Source organism: Oreochromis niloticus, linkage group LG5 (genome assembly GCF_001858045.2).
Source record: "Oreochromis niloticus isolate F11D_XX linkage group LG5, O_niloticus_UMD_NMBU, whole genome shotgun sequence".
NCBI lineage: Eukaryota > Metazoa > Chordata > Actinopteri > Cichliformes > Cichlidae > Oreochromis > Oreochromis niloticus.
The window spans coordinates 26,120,536-26,145,512 of record NC_031970.2 but is presented as its reverse complement, the minus strand read 5'-3'; the positions used below and the strand labels follow the sequence as shown (position 1 = coordinate 26,145,512).

Sequence of the window (24,977 nt, the reverse complement as noted above, 5' to 3'; positions counted from 1 at the left end):
AATGATGCAAACTCTAAGCTTTGATAAAATTTAAATAAGTGAGCAATAAAACTTCACTCCTGTGCCCCTGTTATGGAGTAAATCAGTGGTGAGCAAAGCCATTTGTTTTTGCTCCAAACATGTTTCTACATCCTGTAAAACTGAACACTTGGAACTCTAAAGGAACTGACTCACATTAGGAGTCACCCTCGGATAGCATTCAAGGAACTGCAATTTTTGGCACTTCAGTGTGCTTCCATTTTTTATTAGTTTTTTAAGCCACAAAAGTTCCTACTTATGTAATAAACACCTGATCAAAATCAGGCCTTGCAGTAAAATCAAGTGTTTTTAACATTGCTCTGCTGAGAGTAAACGCATTCTTACATTACCTCTATCGGTCACGCTCATTCGGATGGTGAGACAAATCACTGTGGGAGTTTAGCATTGCCAAGAACTGGCAAAGGGCCTGCTCTGCTGTGTGCCACTGCAGCTGACACACATAAATCTAAAGCACGTATGCAGCTCCTCTGTTGCACATCTGCATAAAACACAGACACCATTAAACATCCATGAAAATCTAGGTGCTTCAAGTTGAAGTGAAGGGCATGTAAGAAAGCAAAATTTCAACTACTATATATATAATACAACAGCCTGACTTCTTATTTTCACAGCGCACCTCTTTCTGTGCCAGCCAGTGAGTCGTCAAATGTGCGTTTGCGTAATCCTGGCCAATTCAAGCAGTTTTGTTACGGTTAAAAAAAAGGGGGGATTAGCTTATGGAGCTTCAAAGCCAAATATAGAATGTGAGGGATTATAGACACATCAAAGTGTAAGAATAAAGATGGAGAATACATCAGGGTGCAGTTTCATCTTCCATCTACGTTTCAGTTTTGTGCTTTTTCAGTCTTTTTCACCAGAGGAGATGTGATGTTCAAGACGTGTGGACTTCACTGGCGTTAAATGCATTTTGGTTTTAACTTTGTCTTTTATATAATATTAATTACTGAGTTTCACACAGTATAGTGAATATAAAAAAGTATTTACCTTCAAGCTCTTCTTGATTTCTTAGGGGTTTTTTGCATATTTGTCACACTTATGTGTTTCAGATCATCAAACAAGTTTTAATATTAAACAAAAATAACCTGAGTAGATACAAAAATCAGTTTTTAAATTATGATTTCATTTATTAAGGAAAAAAAGTGACACAAACCTACCTGGCCCTGTGTCCTAAAGTAATTGGCCCCTAAACCCAATAACTGGTTGTGCCACCGTTCCCAGCAAGAACTGCAAATGTCTTTCACATCTCTGTGGAGGGATTTTGGACCACTTTTCTTTGCAGAATTGTTTAAATTCTTACTGGTTTTTACTGTTGACCATTGTCTTGTTGCATAAATCGAATGAGCTTTGGCTTCAGGGCATAAACTGGTGGTCAGGCATCCACCTTCAGGATTTTTTGGTAGAGGGCAGAATTCGTGGTTCCATCAATTACAACAAATTGTCCAGGTCCTGAAAGAGCAAAGCAGCCCAGAACATCACACCACCACCTGTTGGTGTGATGTTCTTTTTAGTGTTAGTTTTACACCAGATGCAATGGGACTCAAACCTTCCAAAAGGTTTAGCTTTTGTGTCATCATTCTACACAGTATTTTCCCCAAAGTCTTGGAGATCATCAAAATGTTTTTTGGCAAATGTGAGACGAGCCTTTGTGTTGTTTTTGTCAGCAGTGGTTTTCTCCTTGGAGCTCTCTCACAATGTCATTTTTGCCCAATTGCTTTCTTTCTTATTGCTGAATTATGAACATGAGCTTAACTGAGATAAGTGAACTATGAGGTACTTTAGATTTTTGATCTGCGTTTTTTTGGGAACTCCTGGATGAGTCATTGATGCACTCTTGGGGTAGGTTTTCCCCATTTGTGCACAATGGCTCTTACTGTGGTTCACTGCCTTAGAATATGCTTTGTAAACCTTCCCAGATTGACAGATGCCAATGACTTTAGATTGTGGCACGATGTGTTGATTTTTGAGCTCTTTTAGCCTACTTCACTTTGTCAGACAGCTTCTATTTAAGTGATTTCTTGATTCAGCAGGTCTGGATTTCCCAAGGCGGAATGAGTTTTTCCGCTTTTTCACAGCACTGTACAGGTATATGGTAACTCTGGAAAAGTCTTTTATATCATGTTCCACTATATCACGGCTGATTTCCAGTTTATATAGGCCATTCAACATTTGAAAATAGCCACAAAAAGATTGCTGCAAAAAGAAAGTTATGACTCATCTTTATCTTTTCAGCCCAGGACATTACCATAAGCTCCCGTAATGAGGATGATGCGCATGAATGTGTGTGGGTCACGAAAAAGCAAAGTGTTAAATCTGAGCTGGTGCTGACTTCACCGTGACTGACAAAACCCGAAGGCGACTTGAACAATTGCATTTTAATGCCGCTTATGTAATTATTTTGATTGTATACCTCCCTAAATATAGGGATTATGCTGCAGTGTGGCAATTGCAATATTGAAATATCTTCAGGGTCTTATAAGCCACAGAGGATGGTTATGAAACGCTCTTTTTTACCCTGAAAGTGCTGAAGAGGAGGCAGTGCAGGGGAAAGAATCACCCAGAGCGGATTTGAAAACTGTAAACAGGTCGCAAAAGGAATGAAAGGACTTAAACAAATGCTTAGGAAAACAGTGCAAGCTAATTATGGCGTGGTCTCTGGTCCACCAGTGTGTGTTTGTATGCACCACCCTTACTGCTGTGTTATGTTGTTCCAGTTGTGGCGGCTAGTGGCTGGTAACCAGCAGATCTAGGAGGATTTTAGCTATCCTCATAATCTTGCATGGAATCCAGCAGCCCCAACCACCACCACCTGGCCCCCAGGCACCAACACACACACACACACACACATAGTCATAAGCTCCTCTTTGCACTGAATAGGTTTACAGTGCATGCAACTGTGTGCAGACTCTGTTTCATAACATAAAAGTGATTGTCATCAGTGCTGGTGCAGAGAGAGGGAGAAATGTTTATGCTGATCAGTAGTGAGATAGTCCCAGAACCTCACACTAGGAATTCTAATTTAATCAAAATGTATAGATAAAGCAGCATCTGTCTGGCGGTGTGACACAGTGAGCTCGCAAGCGTGTCGGAAAAGGGAAAAGCAACTTGCTGTAGTCAGACGTGAGTGTGTCACTGGCAAACTCATCAGTTTTGTTCTGTTCACATCTTTGGTACACAAGGCATGGGTAATGAGGGGGATGAGTATTTGGAAAGGCTGTAGTGTAGATTTGATGTGCCAGTATAAACGCTGCCAACAACTATGACAGTGTAGTGGCACTGTGGTACATTCACTTTGCATAGATTATTTAAAACAGTCAAGCAGAAACCTGAATGTAGAGGATGTCAGAGCAAACTGTACCTCCAAAAATAGATCAAGAGAAATAACATATAGAAAGAAAAAAGGCTCTGTGTATACGTGAAGAAAGGGATAAAGAAATTGAGGAAGACTGGCAACAGATCTTCTTGTTCGTTTGACTCAACTAAAGGGAAAGGATTTCAGTTTCCCCTTTTGAAGAAATGTGATTCAGCACAAAGAGTGCAGAGCAGAGTCTGACTTCCCATCCAAGCCAGGGCCAACGAACTCAGTCTTAGCAATAATGCGATAACTTTTGAATTTGAAGTTTGACCTCAAAGGTGTTCAGACCGGTGGCCCCTCCTCATGTGAAAAGTCCCCCTCTGTTTATGGCATTTTAACGGACTTCAGATGTCACCGGTCGCAGTTAGGGCTGTAGATGTGTAATCTTTACAGCAGGAGGGGTGTGTCACTGGGTGGGGCTAATCGGTCTGTTCTCCTCGATGATTGGTCTGGGATTTTTAAGAAACGGTGTGAGATTTTTACTAGTTGGTCCAGCTGCACGCCAATCAATACGATTAAGGTGCTTTCAAGGACGCCTCGTATTTTTTTTAACAGCCGAAGTGCATCGCAGGAAAGCGACCGTAGTTATTGTTGTTGTTGTTGTTTAATTACCCTCCAATTGCTTCATTTTATGAATTACAATTAGATGTTATCTTATCGTACTGTTTGAGATATAAATATTTTAACACCAAGTATTTTGGCATTTGAAAGAAAGAACCCTCTCATTAAAGATATGCCAAAGCATACCTCTCAGTCAGTCAGCCTCTGGGGGAGATCTGACCACTGCTGTTTGATGTGGGTAAGGGAAGCTTGTATAGCATTGGGGTCAGACAGTGGTGAGTACTGTCGATTCAAATCTGTTGCTATGTGTTGGCAAGTCAAAGATTGGTGACCTGTCCAGGGTGTAATATGCTTTGTCATTTGATAGGCTCCAGCTGCCCCATCACCCTGAATTGGATAAGTGGAAAAAGAGATGGATGGATATATAGTGTTGCATGGTATAGTACAGGACTGGATTATAGTACAGTATAGTAGAAGATATTTTAGTCTAATATACTGTAGTGTATAGTACTGAATACTAGAGTTGTAGTAACAGTATATATATATATTTGATAAGATAGCATAGTATAGTAGAGAATATTATAGTCTGTACTGTATACACCATAGACTATATATAGGTGTACAGTATAGACTAACCCCTAACCTTATCCTATATGTAGGATAGCATATAAAAAATAGCATAGCCTAATAGAGTATATGTATACTAGATATTACTATGCTATAGTATAGCATAGGATACTATAGTATTGAATAACAGAGTATAGAATGGACATATTATATTAAAGTATATTATGGTTTTGAATAGTAGAACACAGATATGTTATATTGTATGATATCATATTCTACATATATAATATAAAGTTATATGATTTTATGTTGAAAAGGCATCACATCATCTTCGTCACTGATTGTTGAATGTAGTGAAAGTTAATAGTAAGTTATTGATTTAATTAATAAATTATTCACTTTCATTTGTATTTATGAGTAAAACTCATCCTAGACAAATGCGTATACTATATTAGAGTGGGGCAGTGATCAGGGAGACACTCGTATTAAAGGTTCAATGGCGAATTGAACATTTCCAACAGTCAGTGAAGGCGGCACTACCTCCAGTTCTCAGCGCTCACTCAGCGTGCTCGCTCAGAGAAGCGGTGTGGCTGCAGAGAGACGCTCGTACGCTTCCCTCACAGGCACTTTGAACAGGATGTAGCGACTGAGCTAGACCACGGAAAGAAAAAAGCGAAAGAAAAAAAAAAAGAGCGGGTTAAGCACTGTGATGTGACACACACCAGAGAGACAGCGATGACCGCCACGGCACAGGAGAAAAAGAGGACAGGAGTCCAGATGAGACACCTCAGCGCCGGCAGGTCTTGACGGCTGCTCCCGCTGAGACCCCACCTCCACCGCCACGGCCGCAGCAGCAGTGCACGGTTTACGCACACTGAAAACACAACATTACCCGAAATATTTCACCCGTGAACCTTGAAAGCCGCCATGGGGAGCCAGGGAGACTGCTGTGTGAAGGTTGCGTTGAGGTAAGCCTCCGACGTCTGTCTGCTGAAAATCTGCCGACCTTAGCAGAGCACGCTTGTGTCTGTGCCTCCCGGCGATTAATGAAATGCATCATGCACACCTACAGTCTTCCACTTCCCGATGTCTCTGTCCATTTCTGGGATACAGGAGATTACACAGCCACGGAGAATACTATTCCACCTTATTTTATAATACTTGGGCGGCGCTCTGCACAGTATCGACAAGGCAAAAGCACGCGTTTGTTTCACGCTATATCCGTATATAACTGTTCTCATGTGCTGGTGGTGTTGTGTGTATATGTTTGTATGCACAAGTTCTGCACACAACGTCTTGCATTCATGATTTAACATTGGGTGAAGCGACAAGGACAGCTGCAGCCAGGTGCAGGGAGGAGAATGGGCGTTTCTCTCCCTACCAATTTTTGCTGGGATTATTCTTACATGCACCTACCTGCATCCTAACCATGCCTAGTCAATAGCTTGCATGTGCATGACGGAGTTAGGTCCATAACTAGGTTAAAAAGCAGGCGCATTGTTGTGCTTAAGAACACAAAAAAGCGTCCTGCAGCAAATGAATCGAGCACAAAGAAAATCTCTCCTTCAGAGCTGTGACATTCACTGCCTTTGTTGGATTGGGGAGCAGAGCAGCTCTTGAATTGGTGAGAGGAGACAGTTTTCTGTATGTGTGTGAGCAAAAAATCCAAAAATTAAATGTGATCAAAGTGATCATAAGAAGTGAGCATAAAAAGTGCTCTAAAACTGCATCTGTAATCATGCTCATTTTACAGCGTGCAAAGCTGTGGCGGTGGTCTGACAGACCCCACAGACCCCCAATTAACTCAGAGCCTCACAGACTGTCACATCAGCGAGCAGCCGCCTTTTGGCAGTACTGCGTAACCGGCTCTACACATAACACAAACTACACAAACATAACTATTCTTCATGAAGCACCCATTTGAGGTCTTCACATCCCAATAATTGATCTGAGTGGGGTGGGGGTTGAGAATGGGGGTAGGGGGTTGGTCCAGCAAAGCAGGCTTTTAAGATGAACTTTAAAAACACTGCCCCATTTCCCCAGGGGAAGGCTTTATCAGCTGCCTCATTGTCAGCCACAGAGTGAATCTCCTTTGTGCTCATTCGCTGTGACAACTGTAACAGGAAGTGGAGTAGGTGGTGCTGACAGAAAAAGGTGAAAAGGGAAGCCGTATAGGCCGCTGGTGGCTGTTGCTGAACTGAATTTAGCGAAAGAGAGACCAGCCAGGAGGCCTGTTGATGTGTAAATGACTCAGTGACTAACACGTCTGCCTTTAGCTCCCTCTTGCTCCTTTTTAATTTATTTTTTGATGTTATCATCAGTTTGTAAACAGGTTTTCATTTCTTTGTTCAGAAAGGAAGGTCAGATCAGCACAGGAGCATTATCTTCGCGAGAGTACCTCGGAATTAGTTTTATTAGCGTGAAAGTCTTGCTGTAATTAAACAGGGGCTAAGTAGTAACATGTAATTACTCTGCTGGGTGAGCCGATGCTGCTCCTTTTCATCACGTGTGATCTGTGTGTGTGTGTTTGACAGGAAATGGGAAGCTTGCAAATAAACACGTGGAAAAAGATAACTTCCTGCTGAATAAGCAGTTACTTTTTCCCAATGACCTCCGAGCCTCTTTTATTCCCAGAGAAGAGGCCTTTGATAAGAGGGGACGGCGTTTAATTGCTCCCATCATGCGATGCCCTCGGGCGGACCGCGCACAGCTCAGAGCTTATGTCTGCATGTGCGAATGTGCATTGCGAGGGCAACGGGGTTGACGTGAAGGCCAACGAACGCATACTGAGTCTCGTGTTGCCAGCATCCATTTCCTGAATGACCTACAATCCTACAATCCTGGATCCGTACGCACGCTTGAGTCAGTGGATCTGCATTGCAGACATGATCAGATGCATCTACTGTAATTCCCTCCTAAACAGTTGTTGTTAAATTGCCCCTGGCCTGGCTTTTGCGTCTTTATCCAGCTGCATCCATTTACAGTATCGGCTCAGTCGAGTGCAAGCAGGCTATAATCAGTAGATAAGTAGACACACTCACCATCACCTTCACACACACAAACACATGCACTTACGTTCAGGCTCCCACTCTTGCTGGTTTTATGTTGAGTGTTGCATTTTGCTCCCCCGATTGAAAGCTTTATGTCAGGACAGACTCTGAGTGAGAGTGGGCTGCCTATAGTTCAGCTTTTGCACCCGTGCATGCGTGTTTGGTGAGCGGTGTGTAAATTTCCATTTGCATATCGATCTCTGTCCCCCGCCGTTGCCCTCTGTGCGGCTCCCTGCCATTTACTCATTTCAGAAATCGAGTGACTCGCCCGCTGCTGAAGTGCTAAGTCAGCCCCCGTAGCTGGGTAGAAATAGACTCAAAGACAAATCTGTTTAATGCTGTTGTGCCTCCTGATCTTGTGATTGTTACTCCATGTTCTCACCTTAACAGGCTTTCGCCTTAAGGCTCTCCTTTCGGTCTAATTTGAACTCGACTGCCCCCCTCCCCCTCATGGTTTTGTGGTTATGGGGTGATGACAGTAATGAGGCTGAATAGGGGAAAAAAAGCATAAAATATTCAGTGTTCCTTCAAACCCTACAGGTGGATGACTGGGTTGTCGCGGACAGTTATGACGCAGACCGTTTTGGCTAAAAGGCGATGAGAGTTCAGCTGAGGGGAAAGAAAAAGATTAGCTTTTATCTCTTGAACTCTTATGATGTGCTGATCAGCCAGTGTAAAAGAGGTCTCTACACAAGTTCTTCATAAAGCCATTAATGTGCTCCACCGGCTTCGAAACAAAACAAGAGCAGCAGAATACGACTGAGGGAAGTGGCCCCTCACAGCTGACACACAAAGGATTTAAATGGGAGTTTAAAAAAAAATGGTGGTGTTTTGTTGTTGGACGTTTGTCCTGTGTAGGCTACCAGTCTCGCCTGTTTCCTGTGTGTGTTAATAGTTTGCCACACGGGCTGTGTCTGGGTTACAACCTCCCAAGGGGGTTGTTGCTAAAACAGCTGGGTTTGGTGGGAAAGTGTGTGTGCGTGTGTTTGTGTGTGTGTGTGTTACGAGCCTACAGTACTGTATTTGCTGGTCACAGGGTAGTGCTGCAATGTAATCTCCTCATGGCAGGATTCTTACACTTGGTCGCGACATTCATCTCCCACTCCCACACACAGTTACACACACACACACACATCGATCACTGCAATGGGAAAAACAGTGTTGTTGTGCTGATGAGCCTGTAAAGTCGCTCGTAGTCGGCGTGTTTGGCTTCGAGGGAGGAGAGAGGAGCAGGAAACGTGACAGGGCACACGCCCAAGTTGGCCGTCCGCAGCTGTGCATCACTTCCTCCTCGTGCTTGTCTGGTTGTGGTCACGTGATTTTATGTTTTTGTTGTTTTGTTGTTGTTGTTACCCTTCAAACTAACCTAATAGCACTGTGAGTGATTCTTTGGTAAGTGTGCTGAAGACGCTGTCTGCTGCCTGAACTGAACGTGAGCTGAGACTCGGACACGGTGATGTGCAGAAATCAGTCGTGCTGGGTGTTTTGCCCGTCACCCCGTTTATCACAGAAAAACCTGTTGAATAATCCGGCTCTGCGGATTCAGGGGCTTTACAAACAGATTGCGGCTCGCTGAGGTCAAAAAAGGTCTGCAGAACAAAGAAGTTAGTGAGGTTGCCAAGCTGCACGTCTTAATCCTGGTTGCCGAACAGTCACACAATTACACGTCTGCTATCAGGTAGACTCATAGACTCATATGATGTTGTTTGCAAATGATCAGAGACGTGAAGGAATTTGTTACATGTGTAGCTTATGTATGTAATAGATCAACAATATTTAGGTCATACATGTGCCAGTGATCTGGAAATGAGTTGTGCAAGCTGTCTATTAATGAATTTGCTCTGTTTAAGTATATCGGTACTCCCTAATGGTGCGCTGCTGTTGCAGAATGACTTCCTGTAAGGCTGCTTCTGGACCATCCACACTTCCTGTTCACTTCCTGCTTTGTGTGCTGCTGTGTTTTCAGTGAGGACCGAATGCTAAAAGAAAGCATAAAGGTGAAAGAAACACAGACCCAAAGAGGAGCCTCTGGCTTTTCTCAAAATAAGCTCTCGGAGTAAGTCTGCGACTCCGTTGCGCGCTCCTGAGTTAAAATAAAAAACAGGCACTGTGAGTGTACACATTTACGCCATTTTAAACTTCCCTCTCTTGCTCAAGCTCGTCTGCACTGTGTGCAGAAAAAAGTGTGACCAAAACGCTGGAATGTGACCAGCTTTCTCTCTTCCCCCGGCTCCTTCTACCTCCTATTCGCCCACACTTGCGCAGACATTCAAAGGCACACATACACACACACAAACAGATCTGTATTTGAATTTATCCATTTGAATTCATTAAGCAATGAAAGGCGCTTCAGTCCAGTCCAGCATTTGCATGTATCTCTTATCACGGTGTCATCATATGTCAGCTGGACCGCTAAATAATAACTCGTTCTGCTTGAACCACAAGGGCAGTCTTTTCACAGCATGTGTGGTCAGTCTAGAAAATAATTATCTTTATAGATGCTTTGTGGTCCGCGCATTTCGATAAACCATAAAACCAGTTTGGCCAGTTTATGTGTGTCGACATTGTTGTGGTCACTCAGAGATCACTGGGACTGAGCGTGCCTTTGGAGGGGGGGGGGTGGCTTTTTAAACAGAGCACCTCTTGGGTGAGCGTAGACAGAGGACACTGTGTGAATGAGTCTGATGTCACTGCAGGTCTTTGTGTGCTCTGCTGAGCTTGCACGCACACAGACACACACATATAAAGATGCACATGCACACAAACGCGCAAAAAAGCCAGAGAATTGGAGGGTAGACGTGGATGAAGTCCAGACTGTATTTTTAGAGAGGAAGGGGATAAAAAAAGAGAGCGAGAGGCTTGTGGAGTCAGTTTCTGATGTCCTCTTTGTTTTATAAACTGCTCTCCGTCTGCTGAGAAGAGCAATGCTTCCTGCAATTCACTGTAATAAATACAAAGAAAAATCAAAGAGGGAAAAAAGGGGGGGGGCAAGCGGGGTGGAGTATGAAAAGGAGCAAGTGTCTCGTCTGCTGTCAAAAGGGCTACTGTAGCATGCAAATATGAGATGCTACATAAGTGTGCAGACAGTGTGTGTGTGTGTACGTTTGGGCATCGTGTGTATGAATAATTTGGGCGCAGCTGCACGTGTTTGCTATGTTCCCGTGGCGAGAGGAAGAGGCATAGAGATGGAGAGCCATAGATGTCCTGTCTAGACTGTAATGAAAACCTTACTGACTTCTCTGTTTGAATGTCAGATGTTCTGCATGAACAATCTGAAATTATATTGTCTTCTGCTTTTGTAATCTGTAAACTGGCCGTGATAGGAGTGTGAAGTTCAAGAATTTTTACTCACGTTGTCTTTAGCCTTTAATAAGACAGCAGTTCTCTGCTTCTCCCCTTTGAATTTACTTGGGAAAACGTGTAGCTATTAAAAACCTGTCCATCCCTACATTTATATGTTTGTGAATGTGTCAGTAGAGCTGCCTACTGTGCCGATATAAAGGGACATGATGTGTGTGTTTGTGACCAGCTGGCCCATAATCACCTTCACGGCGTTAAGTAGCTTAATCACTGCTGGCGTTTGTGTCTCTGGGTTTGTTTTGGGTTATTGTGTGTGAATGGAGGGAGGTGTCAGCAGGGCAAGGCTTTAAAATGGCCGGAATGAGTAACCGATTAAATGTGGTTATAATTTACATTTCAGTTGCAGCACTGTGCAGTTTTATCACCTCATATTTAGAAACAGCTTTCCTCCCGGTGTCGGCTGTACTTTGTTGTTACTGCTAATTGGGGAATGTTAGCTCGCTAACACAGCAGGGTAAACATCATGTCTGCTGATGTTCAGGTTGAATCAGCAAAACTTTATTTAAAATAGAAGCACTGAGAGGAAGAGGTGCCTAGAAACACTGAGAGGCCTCGCACGATAAAAGCTGGTGATAGTATTCAGCGCAGAGTGCTGTCGTGTAGAAACATAGAACACGACTCCATCCTGGAATAAATCGTTTTAATTTAAATGATTTGAGCCCTCTACTATTGTGACAAACTAGCACTTGTTATAATATATCATATTTATGTTGATGTGTTAGCAAAAGTTTATTTTACAGAGGAGTAATATTAGGATTTATATGTGGGGGCGGGACAGCTGGGGCCCTCCACAACAGTCCCAGTTTTTCATTGGCCTCTTGGGAAATTCAGTTGTCCATTATTGTCTTAGACAAAAAAAATGTCACTTTAGCTGTCAAGTGCTGCATTTATCAGTTTATTGTTTTTTCTGGGTAGGCAGTGTACTGTTTGTTAGTACTTGTTTGTTGAAAACAGCTGGATGGCTACTGAAGATTTTGCTTTATTAATAAAGTATTGCTTAAGACAACTTAAAAATAAAAAAAATCTTTGTTTTCCTTTTAAAGTGAAAATCCACTTAAATTTCATTTCGGGAACACTGTTATGGAGTCTTTCTGACTACTGACTACTACAATGCTTATTTTATTGGCTTTCCTGAAAAGACTATCAGACAATGACAGTTCAAATACTGCAGGTAGAATTTTAACGAAAGCCAGGAAGAGACAGCTTATAACTCAAATTCTCAGTGCCCTACATTTTCATCATTTTCCAGTAAAATATAGAATTAAATTCAAAGTATTACTATTTAAAAAAAAAATCATTAAATGTCTTGAGTTCTAAATATACATCTAAGATGTTTAATGAATACAAACCTGGTAGGTCTCTAAGATCCGATCACCCAGCGGTGCACATATCTGAATCTAAACAGGGTGATAAGACATTTAGCTGATATACTGCCTACCCTCAGAGGTTAGCTATTCTCCAACCTTTGCTAGTTTTAAAAAGAAGATTTAAAAAAATAGTGTTCATATTGCCAGGCTTGTGGTGTGTTTTTAAATTCTTCCATATTTAGTTGAATAAAATTCCATCACGTATACGTGAGATGTTAAACAAACACAAACAGAGGAGGTAACGTTGTAATTGCAGGGGGACGATGAAATAAATGTTAAAGGGAAAAAAAGGTCTTTTTTAAAAACATATAGATGTTGATAATTGCTGTTCAGATTGGTCCACCGGCTAAAGCACATACAGATGTATACATATATACGCTGTGCTAGTTAAACTAATATTCTTCTTCTTATCATTATTATTATTGTTTTTTCTCTTCTTTTTTTCCTCTTTCATTTCTGTTTTTTATATCTCGTGAAGCACCTTGAATTAATGTAGTGTTTGAAAGGTGCTCTATAAATAAACTTGCCTTTCCTTGTCTTCCACGGGAGCAAATCACAGAGTTTTAACATCTTAGGAGAATTAGCTTGGGAGAATCACTTTGTTGCTGCATCATATCATTTTATCAAACTAATAATCTTCATTCTAAAGTGAAAGTGTATTTTTTTTAATCCAACCTGATACACGTTTGTATCTATATCGAATACTACAAAGGAATGAATGAAGACTTGAGCCACTGGCTAAGTTCACATGCCTACAGACAGACAGCCATGGCGACGGTGGCTGCATTAGCACTCATGCTAAATGTTGTCTGACAGAGAGGGAGTCTGGCCTGGTGGTAATGCTAACCTGCCCTCCAGGGAGGCAGACAGACAAGCAGAGTCATGGCAGCAGTCTGCAGCTCGACAGCGTATGTTGTGGGCTCTGTATTAGAGAAAAACATTGAACAAAGGGATCTTTGTGTGTGTGTTTTCCTGGTGACCTTTACTGAAATAATTCCACCTCTGCATTTCATTCTTAGTATTTTGCATGTGTGTTTGTGTACTTAGATCCGTCTCGTATTTTGAGAAATTGTCACACATTCGCTTCATATCTGACATACGAACTGTAAAACATTTCAACAAAAATATTTCACAGTGTCACACTTAAGCACATAGATGAAAATTTCACATGTATTCATCTGATGAAATATGCCGACCGTGGATATGTAAGAGAAAGATATAAATAAGCAAACTTTTGGCTCTTTTTCCTTTTTGTTGCTGCTTTGCTTTTAATTTTCGATCCTCTTGTCGACTCACCGCTTCCTCTGTCAGTCCCACTGACACAGTGAACTGGATAGTGTGTGATCTGTCATTTGAAAATTTCCAAAAACCTTATAGGTTTTCCCATGGCACACCGTAGTGATGGCATGCTGATTTACAGCATCCATTAAAAAGCATCCACTCTTATTCTCTGTTTCAGATGTTGAAATGAAATCGACTCGGGGAGCATGGCACCTCTCTGACCTTGACAAGACTGTCTGTCATGAAAATGTATGAAAGGAAGCTAATTTGATTCTTTCTCGTGCCTCCACCCCCCCATGAAGCGGCAGACAGAACAAATGAGAGGGGGTAGGAAGGGGAAATGAGGAGGGGGGTGAGGAAGTGGGGTGGGGATTGACCCAGAATTAGCTCAGATGATGCGTACTGATGTGCCCCTGTAACAATGAGAGATGCTCATCTGAAACTGAATGACGAATGCTTGTCTTTGACAGCAGTGGTGGTGGGGGGTTATGCCTCTGGCACAGTGATGGTCAATACCAGGCTAATAAATAACATTTGCACTGGTTTTACTTAAAGTAATCTATTGTTATGCTGTCAGTAGTAGTATTATATACTCTTCATATACTGGGGGGCAGTTATGCTCTGACAGCAAATAAATGCAGTCTGTGATAGCTTAGTTTTTAAAGCCTAGGCCAAAGTCTTTCACAGCCACTGCTTCACACGTGCTCTGACCAGCTTCCCGCTAAGCTCTGCCCTACTTTACCTGATAATATCAGCTCTAAAATGGGATATTTGAGCCTCCTAAGTGTCTCAAATATCTTACTGTGAATTTCTGGTTCCAGCTCTAATTTTGTCTTTGACATCTTGGCTATGTTATTACAGGGCATGAATATTTATTCATTCATTCAGCTTGAAGGACAACTTCCGATGACAGTCTTTGTCTCTGGAAAATAAATTCCTGATGGAGATGGGGAAAGATAACAGAGTTGACGGAGTATTTCTTCAAGAGTCGACCTAGCTCTTTCCAGACAATGTAGGACAAGCCCGTCCTTGAAGTCTGGCTTGGTTAAGGAAACGCTCGTGTTAACATGGATGAGCCAGCGCACTCATTCCTGCTGTAGCATGCGACCCTGCATGCTAAGGCACCCAGTCAAACCAATGTGCACAGAGTACGTGAATTCTCCTCTGTCTTATCGCCCGTTACCAATTGGCAGCGGCGCCTCGGGCTACAGGGTCGCCAGTCTGTGAGGTTAGTTTGATAGATAAGGTTAACCCGACGGAGGTTGTGAGCTGTGGTATTTTGTGTCTGGGTGTAACTAACCTGCTCGTGCAATAAAAGATGAACGTTTAAATGGCCAAGTATCATCGATCGATTAGGTGGCTTATTTACAGTGTGGTTACTGCTCTCTGTGGCTACAATCTTTGCATTTGTGTTTCCATAGTGACGCTGTTTCACCACTTTGTGAGTTTACATAGTTGATTGAATTGTTATGAATGTAACTGTAAATGCTTGTTTCACTATGAGTAAATCTATAAAATACAGCTGACATACTGTCCTATCGCACATGCATATGCCAATATGAACACTTGTTGTTTTGGGTAAATCACATAGTAGAACTGCTTTGACTCTCAGCCTCTCAGAAGACAGTGATCCAGAGTCAGCACTGATATGAATCCCTTAACTTAAAGTATCTGCTGATCCTCAGAGTATTAATCAAGTTACTGGTGGTGGTCTGTGAAATCTGAATCCTTTCTAGAATTTATTAGGAGGATTTTTGTGTAAGCCAGGAATGCCTGTGGCTCTTTATAACAAGAACTTAATGAAACTGAAGAAGAAACATTTTCTTTTTGCAGTCAGTACTCTGGGCTTGTGAGGACATAGACATTTGTATCCACCATTATGGCAGGACAGATGCCTATATTTTCCAGTCTGCATGGTACCACCTGGGCAAGCCAGCTGTCCACACACAGCACCAGTCTCTTGTGACCACTGGCCCGTTTCCCCTGCTTGTGCTTGTGAATGTTCACATATAGGGTGCATTCTCCTTTGTGCTTTCCAGTCTGCTTTCCTTTATATTTACTTTGTGTCTCCCTCTGCCAGTTTGTCCAACTGGTCCTTATTAGTGCTTTCTCCTCTGGTGCTCCCACCTGAGCTAGCTACTTATATTCATAACCCTGCTGTGTTTGCCTTCCTTCGTTATTTTTTTTTTCCCCTCTCGTTGCCATAAATCAGAGACCAGGTTCAAGGCTGGCGAAATGCAATTTCTCGCCCCTCATTTGCTTTTGTTTGGTGCCAGCTTAATTCATTCATAACTCGTATAAACATATGTTGCCAGGGACAGTGCACAGTCACGTGTCCATTGCTTATTTTCTGCCATTCCCTCAGAGAGTGTTGGACCTGCATTAAAAATGTGTGTGTGTGTGTGTGTGTGTGTGTGTTTGGATAGCGGCTTGTTAGCCTGCTGTGATGTTGGGCTCATGTGGAGGATTGGAGGCCGAAGTGAGAGACAGATTTTGCAGGAAATGGCCTGCTTCCATATCCTGTCATAGCAGTGGGTGCGTTGTTATTACTCTCGTCCACAGACACTCAACTGATTAGTCAAAGAGAGCAAAGCACAGGCATTATGGGAAAGGTGTCTTGAATAGACTGTGAGGGATTGAGCAGCAGACAGATGCAGGGAGAGAGACAGTTGACGGTTTTATGCGAGGAATCACTGTAAACGGCTGATCCCAAAAAATCGATGGGAGCACTGATTAAATGGGCAACAGGATAGAAATGCTTACTGTAGCTCAATAATGTTTAAGCTAGGCTCTGCTTGCTTGTGTCTTTTCTGTAAGACAAGAGGTCGGCATTCAGACTTTTTGACTGAAGAGACGTTGTAATTAAAGCTTTAATATCCCTGAAGCTGTTCGCAATCAATTCACATTAAGTAGCATCAAGTAGAAAGTGGAAATCCTGATCTTTGCAGCGATCCATTCTATATACTCATATTACTGGTGATGACATTCATTTGGTCATATTTTAAAGTTTTGGAAAGTCTATACCTGAATAATTATACTATATCTATTGGTTTCTGCACCAAATATTAAGTCATGTTTTCTTACGTCACACATTGACATGCAAAATAATTGATAACTTTGAAATTAGCTTTTTCTGGATTTTTGGTTGATTTTGTGTCTCTTCATTAAAATTAGACACCAGAAAATTGGAGACTGTTCATTTCTTTGTAAGTAAACAAATGTACAGATTGAGCAGGATCAAATAATTATTTCCATGGATGTAACCACCATGCATCCACTCACTGGTCGTTGATGTCCTGTTTTCACAAATTGTTTCTGAAGCCTCGACTTTTTAGCAGTGGATCCTGTTTTAGCTGACAGATTGAGGACATGGCAAACTCAGATTGTAGCAACTTGTCAATCCCAAGACAGACCCACCCTAAATCATACAATGCTTTATATTTTCTATTCTACCTGGAATAGGAACCTAATTTTTTTTTTTAAAAAAGCAACAACATGTTGCAATAGAGCTGGGCGATATGGACCAAAATTCATATCTCGATATTTTTTAGCTGGATGGCGATATAAGATATATATCTCAATATTTTTTTAATCCCATAAAATAAGAACAAAAAGAGAGTTCTTGGTCAAAGGTACTTATCCCAGATGTCACACATGTAACTTTTATTAAGATACAACTGTAGATGTACATGAAAGAATTGTCAAAAATAAATTGTCAGCATTTGTTAAATAATAATGCTCCATTTTTTTTCTTTTCATACATAACAAAAAGCTAAAAATTGTAAACTAAATGTAAAATGTAAACTAAAAAGATGCAGATCTAAAATAACAAAGGCAACTTGCTCTTTAAAAAGTGCTTACACTGAAGTAAAGTTTTCTAAAGTGCTTCTTTGTGTGTATTCCTGAACAATCATCTGGTACTTTGTGCAAAAGAACAAAACATGTAAACAGATTGAATGAAATTAACAAGATTCCATTCTTTGGTCAGTGGGTCTTTGTGCAAATCTCCAATGACAATAACAATATAGAAAGAACACAAACAATTGGCAAGGCCAACAACTGTACAGCTTACAGATTTTGTGCTAGGAAAACTAATCTGTCAACAGTATCAGGTTTCAGGGATGCCCTGTGGCAGGTTACAATGTTTCCACTGCAACTAAAAGTCCTTTCAGAAGGGGAGCTGGTAGCTGGCACACAAAGGTATTTCTTGGCCAGGCGGCTCAGTGCTGGATAGGCAACTTCATGTTCCTTCCACCATTTGAGAGGGTCAGCATCACTCTCTACACAAACTGACAACAGGTAGCTAGAAAATTCATTTTCGATTGCCTCCCTTTTTGTGAAACCAGTGTTGGTGGCTGTGCTGTGCTGGAAGAAGCTTGCCAGTGATCTCTTTTTCTTAGCTGTGTGTCCTACTGCTGCTTCTTCACAGTCTGCAGACTCAGGCACGGCTGGATCAGTCAGCTCAGACAAACACGTACCCTGATAGCTGAGCAGAGACTCACATTACCCGGGCTATTTCTCTGTGTAAGAAAGTCGTGACTTGGAAGACCCAGTTGTATTTGCACTTCAGCCAGCTCTCTTCTCTTCCTCCAGCTGTAGGGGAAGCTGCTGACGACTTTCTTACACAGAGAATTACCCGGGCTATTTCTCTGTGTAAGAAAGTCGTCAGCAGCTTCTCCTTCATCCATAGCATGTCCTGTGAAACACAAAATACAAACTTTTAAAATCACTTATGTTATGTTAAGATGCAAATCACTCAAAGGCAAATTAATATCCATCTCAGTTGTATAGAATGTGATGCATAAGACTTAACAACATTTGCAAAATGTGTCATGTATTGTATAACCTAGAAATGGTTCTAGTTAAACTATCTTGGTAAAATCACCAGCAAATGATTGGAACATATTTGTGTGTGTATATATATATATATATATATATATATATATATACACACACACAACATTTTTTATTTATTTATTTATTTTTTTACACCTTTTAATCTCACTATGTATTTAAAAATGTATCCCTGTCTTGTCTCAGCTGTAGTCCTCATTTAGTGTCACAACTCAATCTAATACAAGCACAAATACACCCCAATACGTTTATTGGATTTAATAGGGAGGGATAGTTTATTTATTTATTCAACTAACTTTCGATTTCTAAGTGATAGATGTATATGCTGGCTATGACTTATAAAAATATTTGTCTTGTGGTCCATTGGCATGTTTAGCTCTGCAAGTGACTCTATACACTTTTCATTTATTAGCATTTTTTTTTTTTCTCAAATCAACAAATTCAGTATTGCACTCACCAATGGCCAGATGAAGCTTGTGACCAAAACACTGGATCCTCGGCCACTTGTTCAGTTGAACCGCCTTGACAATATTAGCCCCGTTGTCAGTTGTTATAGCAACCAGTCCCGTCGGGTTGAGCTTCCAGGTTTTGAGCACATCCTGCAGGGCTTCAGCTATATGCTCTCCGGTGTGGTCTTGAGGAAAGTAGCTGGTCTGGAGACGGGCAGTTTTCAGTTCCCAGTCTTCCATGAAATGTATAGTCACACTCATATATGGCTCGCACGTCCTGCTGGACCACATGTCGGTGGTCAGTGCGAAGTGAGACACTTTAGTGAGCTGGGCAGCGAGACTCTGTCTAACTTCAGTATACATTTTTGGCAGTGCTTCTCTGGTGAAGTATTTCCGGCTAGGTAACTGGTATCTTCGGTCAAGAGTTTTTAGCAGCTGTATAAAGCCCTCTTGTTCCACAGTTGAGATGGGGACCATGTCTTTAGCAATATGATAGGCCACTGCTTTAGTAATTTCCCCCCACTTCTCACTTTTGGTATCATATGGCACAGCACGAGTATATGAGTGTTGTAAGGTGGTCTGTTTCACGGCAGGAACCTCGGAAGACTTTGCGGTCTGGGCTACAGCACGCAGTTTCACACACTCTTCATACTGCACTTTATGGCGCAGTTGTAAATGGTGGAAAAGATTAGTAGTGCTCGAAGCTTTCATTGCGACGCTTTTTCGACATTCTTTACAGATTACATTATTCTGCTGCTCATCTGACACTTTGAACCCAAACCATCTCCAAATAATTGAGCCATTGGTTTTCTTTTTTCCGACGAGCTCCTGCGTCCATCTTGTCGCCAACTGGAGGTGTAGCGATGGGGGAGGGGGTTTGTGTTCAGTGAGGGAGAGAGGCGGGGCAGACAAACCCAGACGAGAGAGAGGCAAAATAGCGGCTCCACAAGTGTAATTATAACGCAACATAGACTATATCGATACAAACGATATTGTCACATCTTATGTCTTTTATAAAAATATATCGATATTTTTAAAAAAATCGATATATCGCCCAGCACTATGTTGCAACAGGTAAGACTTAAAATTAGAGATTGACACAGGGTCATTTTGTCATAGTGGTGACAGCGGGACATCTTTTTACAGCCAGCGGACTCCCCTCCTGTTGGCCATTAGAAGTGTCTTGCAATTAGGACACTGAATTTAGTCATGAATATTTGTGACATATTTTTAAATCTAGTAATAAACTGTCTAAAAACCAGCCTTATGTGACTGCTACTGGATCTCTGAGACCCCCATCGATCAACTGATGTGGAAACAAATAGCCTTCCATTGTCATCCTTTCTGTTTTGTTACCTTTTTTTTTTTCGTTTGACCTTAGCAGCCAGTGGTCTGCTTCCACTCCATCCATTACTGCACCTCAGGGCCTCTCTCGTTTCATCCCACAGTCACTGATATGCCCGGAGCTCCTTAACCCAAAATAGGCCAAAGCAATTTCCTGAGTTCTCAGGGCTTTTCATGTCAAACATGCGACAGTCTTCATGAATCGCCACTTTATCCTCCCTCTCTTGTTCTTCTCTTTTTCCCTCTCTCTTTCTTCCCTTTTTCCTTTCTGTTTGTTTGAGTCTTAGAAAATAAAAGAGGTTGAGAGGGCGGGGGTGAGATAAATGGTCCAAAGGCTGTGAGACGGCTCCACCTCAACAGCTTTTCAGTCGTCAGGTGAACAGCCAGACAAAGGCTCCCGTCACATATTGCTGGGATGGCTTCGGCTTTTCAGCCTTTTCATTACAGAATAAAAACGGGAGGAAACGTCATCGCTGTTCACCTAACTGTCAAAAACCCGCCGGCTCGTCTCACGCTGAAGTAAGGTGCTCGCGGAAACTGAAATTATAATCTTATTGACCTACAGCGGAGATTCAAGAAGCAGTCTGTTTAAGTTTTTAAAAACTTGGGTAATTGCATCGAGTTATCGTTCGCTGGTTGCTATAGTAACACGACCTGCACTGCCTCCCTGCTCACAGAGACGGTGATGAGTGTAGAGGCGGGTTTGTCCACACACACCAGACACTTAATCCAGAAGGATGCGTTATCACTTTTATGTTTTGGGGATTACACGATTAAAAATTTTTAGGACACTTGTTCTTCATATGCACTTTTTATGAGTGTTACTTTGCTCATACCTGAAAACACTGATATGTCCATTTCTGCAGTGTGGCTACACACTCTAACACATGGCTGTATCAGCTGGGTTAATCCTAATCTGAACTCTGACAATGACGAAGCTCTAATCGGAGTTACGCTACAAGCAAACAGAGCGGAACCAGATGGAGACACAGCGCTCCTTATGTAATCTCTGTAGGGCTGGTTAATCTCTTTCAGGAAGGTTAGGACTGTTCTGCTCTGTAAATAATGTTACCAAAACACAAAGGTTTTTTCAGGATTGATTTCTTTTAAAAACTTTACCAGGTTGGGAACTCAACCCCCATATACTCTGTATGATTAGGTTAAACAGAAGTTAAGTAAGAGGAACTTTGAGGATTTGTCATCAATAAAATATGACAATACCTGTTGATTCTTTGGTATTTCATGTGATGTCATCATCTCCCGCATGTGAAAATAGGAAGTGTGCTTTGTTTCATCGCCGTAGCTCGTCGGTAGCACCTGAGTGACTGGAAAAGCATGCAATATTCATTATCATTACGCAACACGAGGTCGAATAATGAAATGGCAGGTGTCGTCGCTTTATGCTACTGACAAAAAGGCAAAAATAGAAATGAATGAATAAGTAATGAAGTCATAATAAACAAATAAATAACAGGCTGTGCTGGGCATTAGCTTCTGTTTTCCCAGTTCACCTCACCGATGTCACTGATTCTCTGCTGATGGGTGCGCTTGCATTCATATAGCTTTTTTTTTAGACTGCAAGTCACATTTTGAGGATACATTTATACAGCGCTTTATCTACCTCATGTCCAATTTAAAAGTCACCAATTAACCTACCATGTGGGTCCTTGGGTGGAAGCCGGAGTGCCCTCTAGAAGAAGCACACGGGCACAGGAAGAACATGCAAACCCAGCCAGGATATCCCCTATCAGTTGCACATCCCGATCTGTGGCTCTTCTTAATAAGAGCCTGACACAGGGATCTGGCCTCCTCTGGTTTCCATAAGAAGTATAGTCATTTCTTTGTTTTGTTGAGCTAACTAAGCTAATGAAGTTTCTTTGCATGCCCAGCTGGGCACACGGCGCAGTATGCTAATCCATGTGGAGGGCTCGGAGAGTTTGGCAGCAGCTGAAGAAACAGTTTCATGTTCATTTCCAAATCAATTTGATGGACCTCTTTACAAATGGGTGTGCTCGCGTATTATTTTATGGCAAAGTGCTCTTAGGGTTTACGAGAAATCCAGGCTGTGGTGTGTTGTGCGTGTGTGTGTTTGTGTGGAGGCAACACCCAGCTCGCTGACAGCGCGGTGGGGCTGCGGTGCAGTGAAACCAGCAGGGATGCATCCTGAAGCTGCTGCCTATCACCAACAGGCACAGACAGGCTTGGAATTAAATGGAAACACTTCTGAGCACATTCAGTGTTATTTGGGGAAATAATTAAGGATAGCTTTGATGTAATTTGGTGTAATTGAATGAAAAAATGAGCTGCAACACATCTTCTTTAAGGCTTTAGTGGATATTTTCTCGAATAACTGTACCAGACTCTAAAAATTCATTGCAGAAACATAGCAAGCTGTTGAACCTTTACTTATAGAGCGCTGTAGAAATGAAAGAATGACCCTGGTAATTTACATTTTGGATCAGATTGTAAAAGAGTCGATTTGCAACAAATCCTGCACACAACTACTTCATAGTCTCAAACTCAGGTCATGCACAGTGAAGGAGAAAACAGAAGGAGAAACTTTATTGACCAAATGCATGTTAGCATTAAGAGAGAGCAACATATTTTTTTCAGCAATCAACCTTCCTGCCTCATATTCTTTACACCAATAATTCATTGTTAGACAACATTATAAATAGACATTGCTGGCTCACTGTTCAGGTGGCTGTAGCCGTCATTCATTCAAATGAAATGAGTTGTGTGAAAGAAAAAGGGTAGGAGAGTAAAAATGATGACAGGCTTTACATTTGTCTGTCCGCTGACTGGTTATTAATGAGGGAAATGACAACAGAGGGATATTAAGCTGCGCCATCTCCCACTCTTTCAGCCACTGTGGGTGGAGAAAAGAGCAGGGCTTCAGTGTGAGGCTAGATTTGGTTTTTAAGTTACAGCTATGAATTTATTCCATTTTCTGCTGCTTATCTGGGTCGGGAGGCAGCTGTCTAAGCTGGTATGCCAAGACTTTCCTCTCCTCAGCCACTTCCTCCAGCTCTTCTGGGAAGACACAGAGGCAGCTGAGAGATGTAACCTCTCCAGTGTGTCCTAGGTTTGTCTCGGGTCCTTCTCTAAGTTGGGCATGCTCGAAACACCTACTAGGCGTCCTGCCCAAGCCACCTCCACTGGCTCTTTTCGAGTTGTAGCAGCTCTAATCTGAGTGCCAACCCGATGACCCCCTCTCTTTGGGTCAGCCCAGACTCCCTTCGGAGTAAGCTCATTTCCTCCACTTGTATCTGCAATCTCAGTCTTTGCACCTCTATCACACTTTTTTTGTTTTACCAAAACCTTTTGTTCCTTTATTTATTTCAGATATTTATTTGTTTCGTCTTCATGGAGACATGTTTGACATTTTAATGTCCTTCTCACTGTTTTTCTTTTTAAATAACATCAGCTGTAGCTCACAGTGTACGTTAGTCCAACTTATTGCAAGCCTTTTTCTCAGTTGCCCTGTAGGCCTGAGCTGTGTGTGAGAAACCAGCTGTCTTAATCAATCAGATTCTTTAAATTGCCAGCTTGATTGACTTCATCTGATATAATAATAGCGGCGGAGAGTTAGCAGCAATCACACGGGTGTTTTGTCTTCATGCCTCCTTGATGTGGTTTCCATACAGGCATAGAGATGCATAATCCTTTCAAGCTGTTGTTACCAGTTTACCAACCTTTTTTTAGTCCTGCTTTGGACTCCTCAAACATTCGAGGGAACTGTTTGTCATTTTAACTGGTAATACTCCTCTTTGTTGTGCAGGTAGAGCATATATCTGAACCTTTTCACTCAGTGGTGGTGCAGCAGTTTGCATTGTCGCCTTGAATCTGCTTGGCTTTCTGTATCTTCTCCCTGTCCCTGTGTGAGCTCTCTGGGGGTATTTCACTTACTCCCACAGTCCAAAGACATGCTTGTTAGGTTAATTAGTGAATCTTAATGGGTTTTAAGTGTCTATAATTGCCTGTCTCTGTGTGTTGGCTGTGTGATGTACTCTGTACTATTCCTCTTGCCCTATGACAGCTGGGTTAGGCTCCAACCCCCCTTGTGACTCTGGATGTGCAGTTAATCCAATCCAATCCAATCCAACTTTATTTATATAGCACTTTTAAAAACAACAAAGTTGACCAAAGTGCTTTCCAATAATAAAACAGAAATAGCAGTTAAAAACCATACATTAAGCATACAATGAAATCAATAAACAAAATAAATATATAATTGAAAAAGAAGATAAAAATAAATCAGTGTATATATTAAATATTAAAACATGAGTAAAATAAACAATAAGATATACAATGAATAAGATTAACAAAGTAAAAAGATTAAGAATGACCAACAGCTGACTAAAAACTGACTACAAACTGACTCTGATAATACTCCTAAAAAGCCTTTGAAAAAAAGTGTGTTTTTAAAAGTGATTTAAACATTTCAAGTGAGACAGAAAAACTTCTATCAGAGAGGTATGACTTAAACCACTCCAAGGCAGTGCCTCTAATTCCAACATGATGTTCTAGACGATAAATCAAAATATTGTGATCTACTGTATCAAAAGCTGCTGTGAGATCCAAAAGCACAAGTAAGACAGACTTCCCAGAGTCAGCAGTTAGTAAGATATCATTAAAAACTCTCAAAAGTGCAGTCTCTGTGCTGTGAAGTGCTTTAAAACCAGATTGAAATACCTCAAAAATGTTTTGACTCTCTAAAAAAGTCTGCAGCTGTGAGCACACTTCTTTTTCT

The 24,977-nt window shown here is 41.6% G+C and overlaps 1 protein-coding gene across 8 annotated transcripts in view; it reads left to right on the top strand.

Annotated features, from left to right (window-relative positions):
• The first annotated feature begins 5,076 nt into the window (after nucleotides 1–5,076).
• kif21b (kinesin family member 21B) overlaps nucleotides 5,077–24,977 on the top strand; it is a 68,556-nt gene continuing 48,655 nt past the window's right edge. For all 8 annotated transcript variants that reach the window (XM_019358775.2, XM_019358776.2, XM_019358780.2 and 5 more), the window contains exon 1: nucleotides 5,077–5,487. In XM_019358775.2, the coding sequence (XP_019214320.1) occupies nucleotides 5,447–5,487 (41 nt within the window). In that variant the 5' untranslated portion in view covers nucleotides 5,077–5,446. The remainder of the gene's footprint in view (nucleotides 5,488–24,977) is intronic.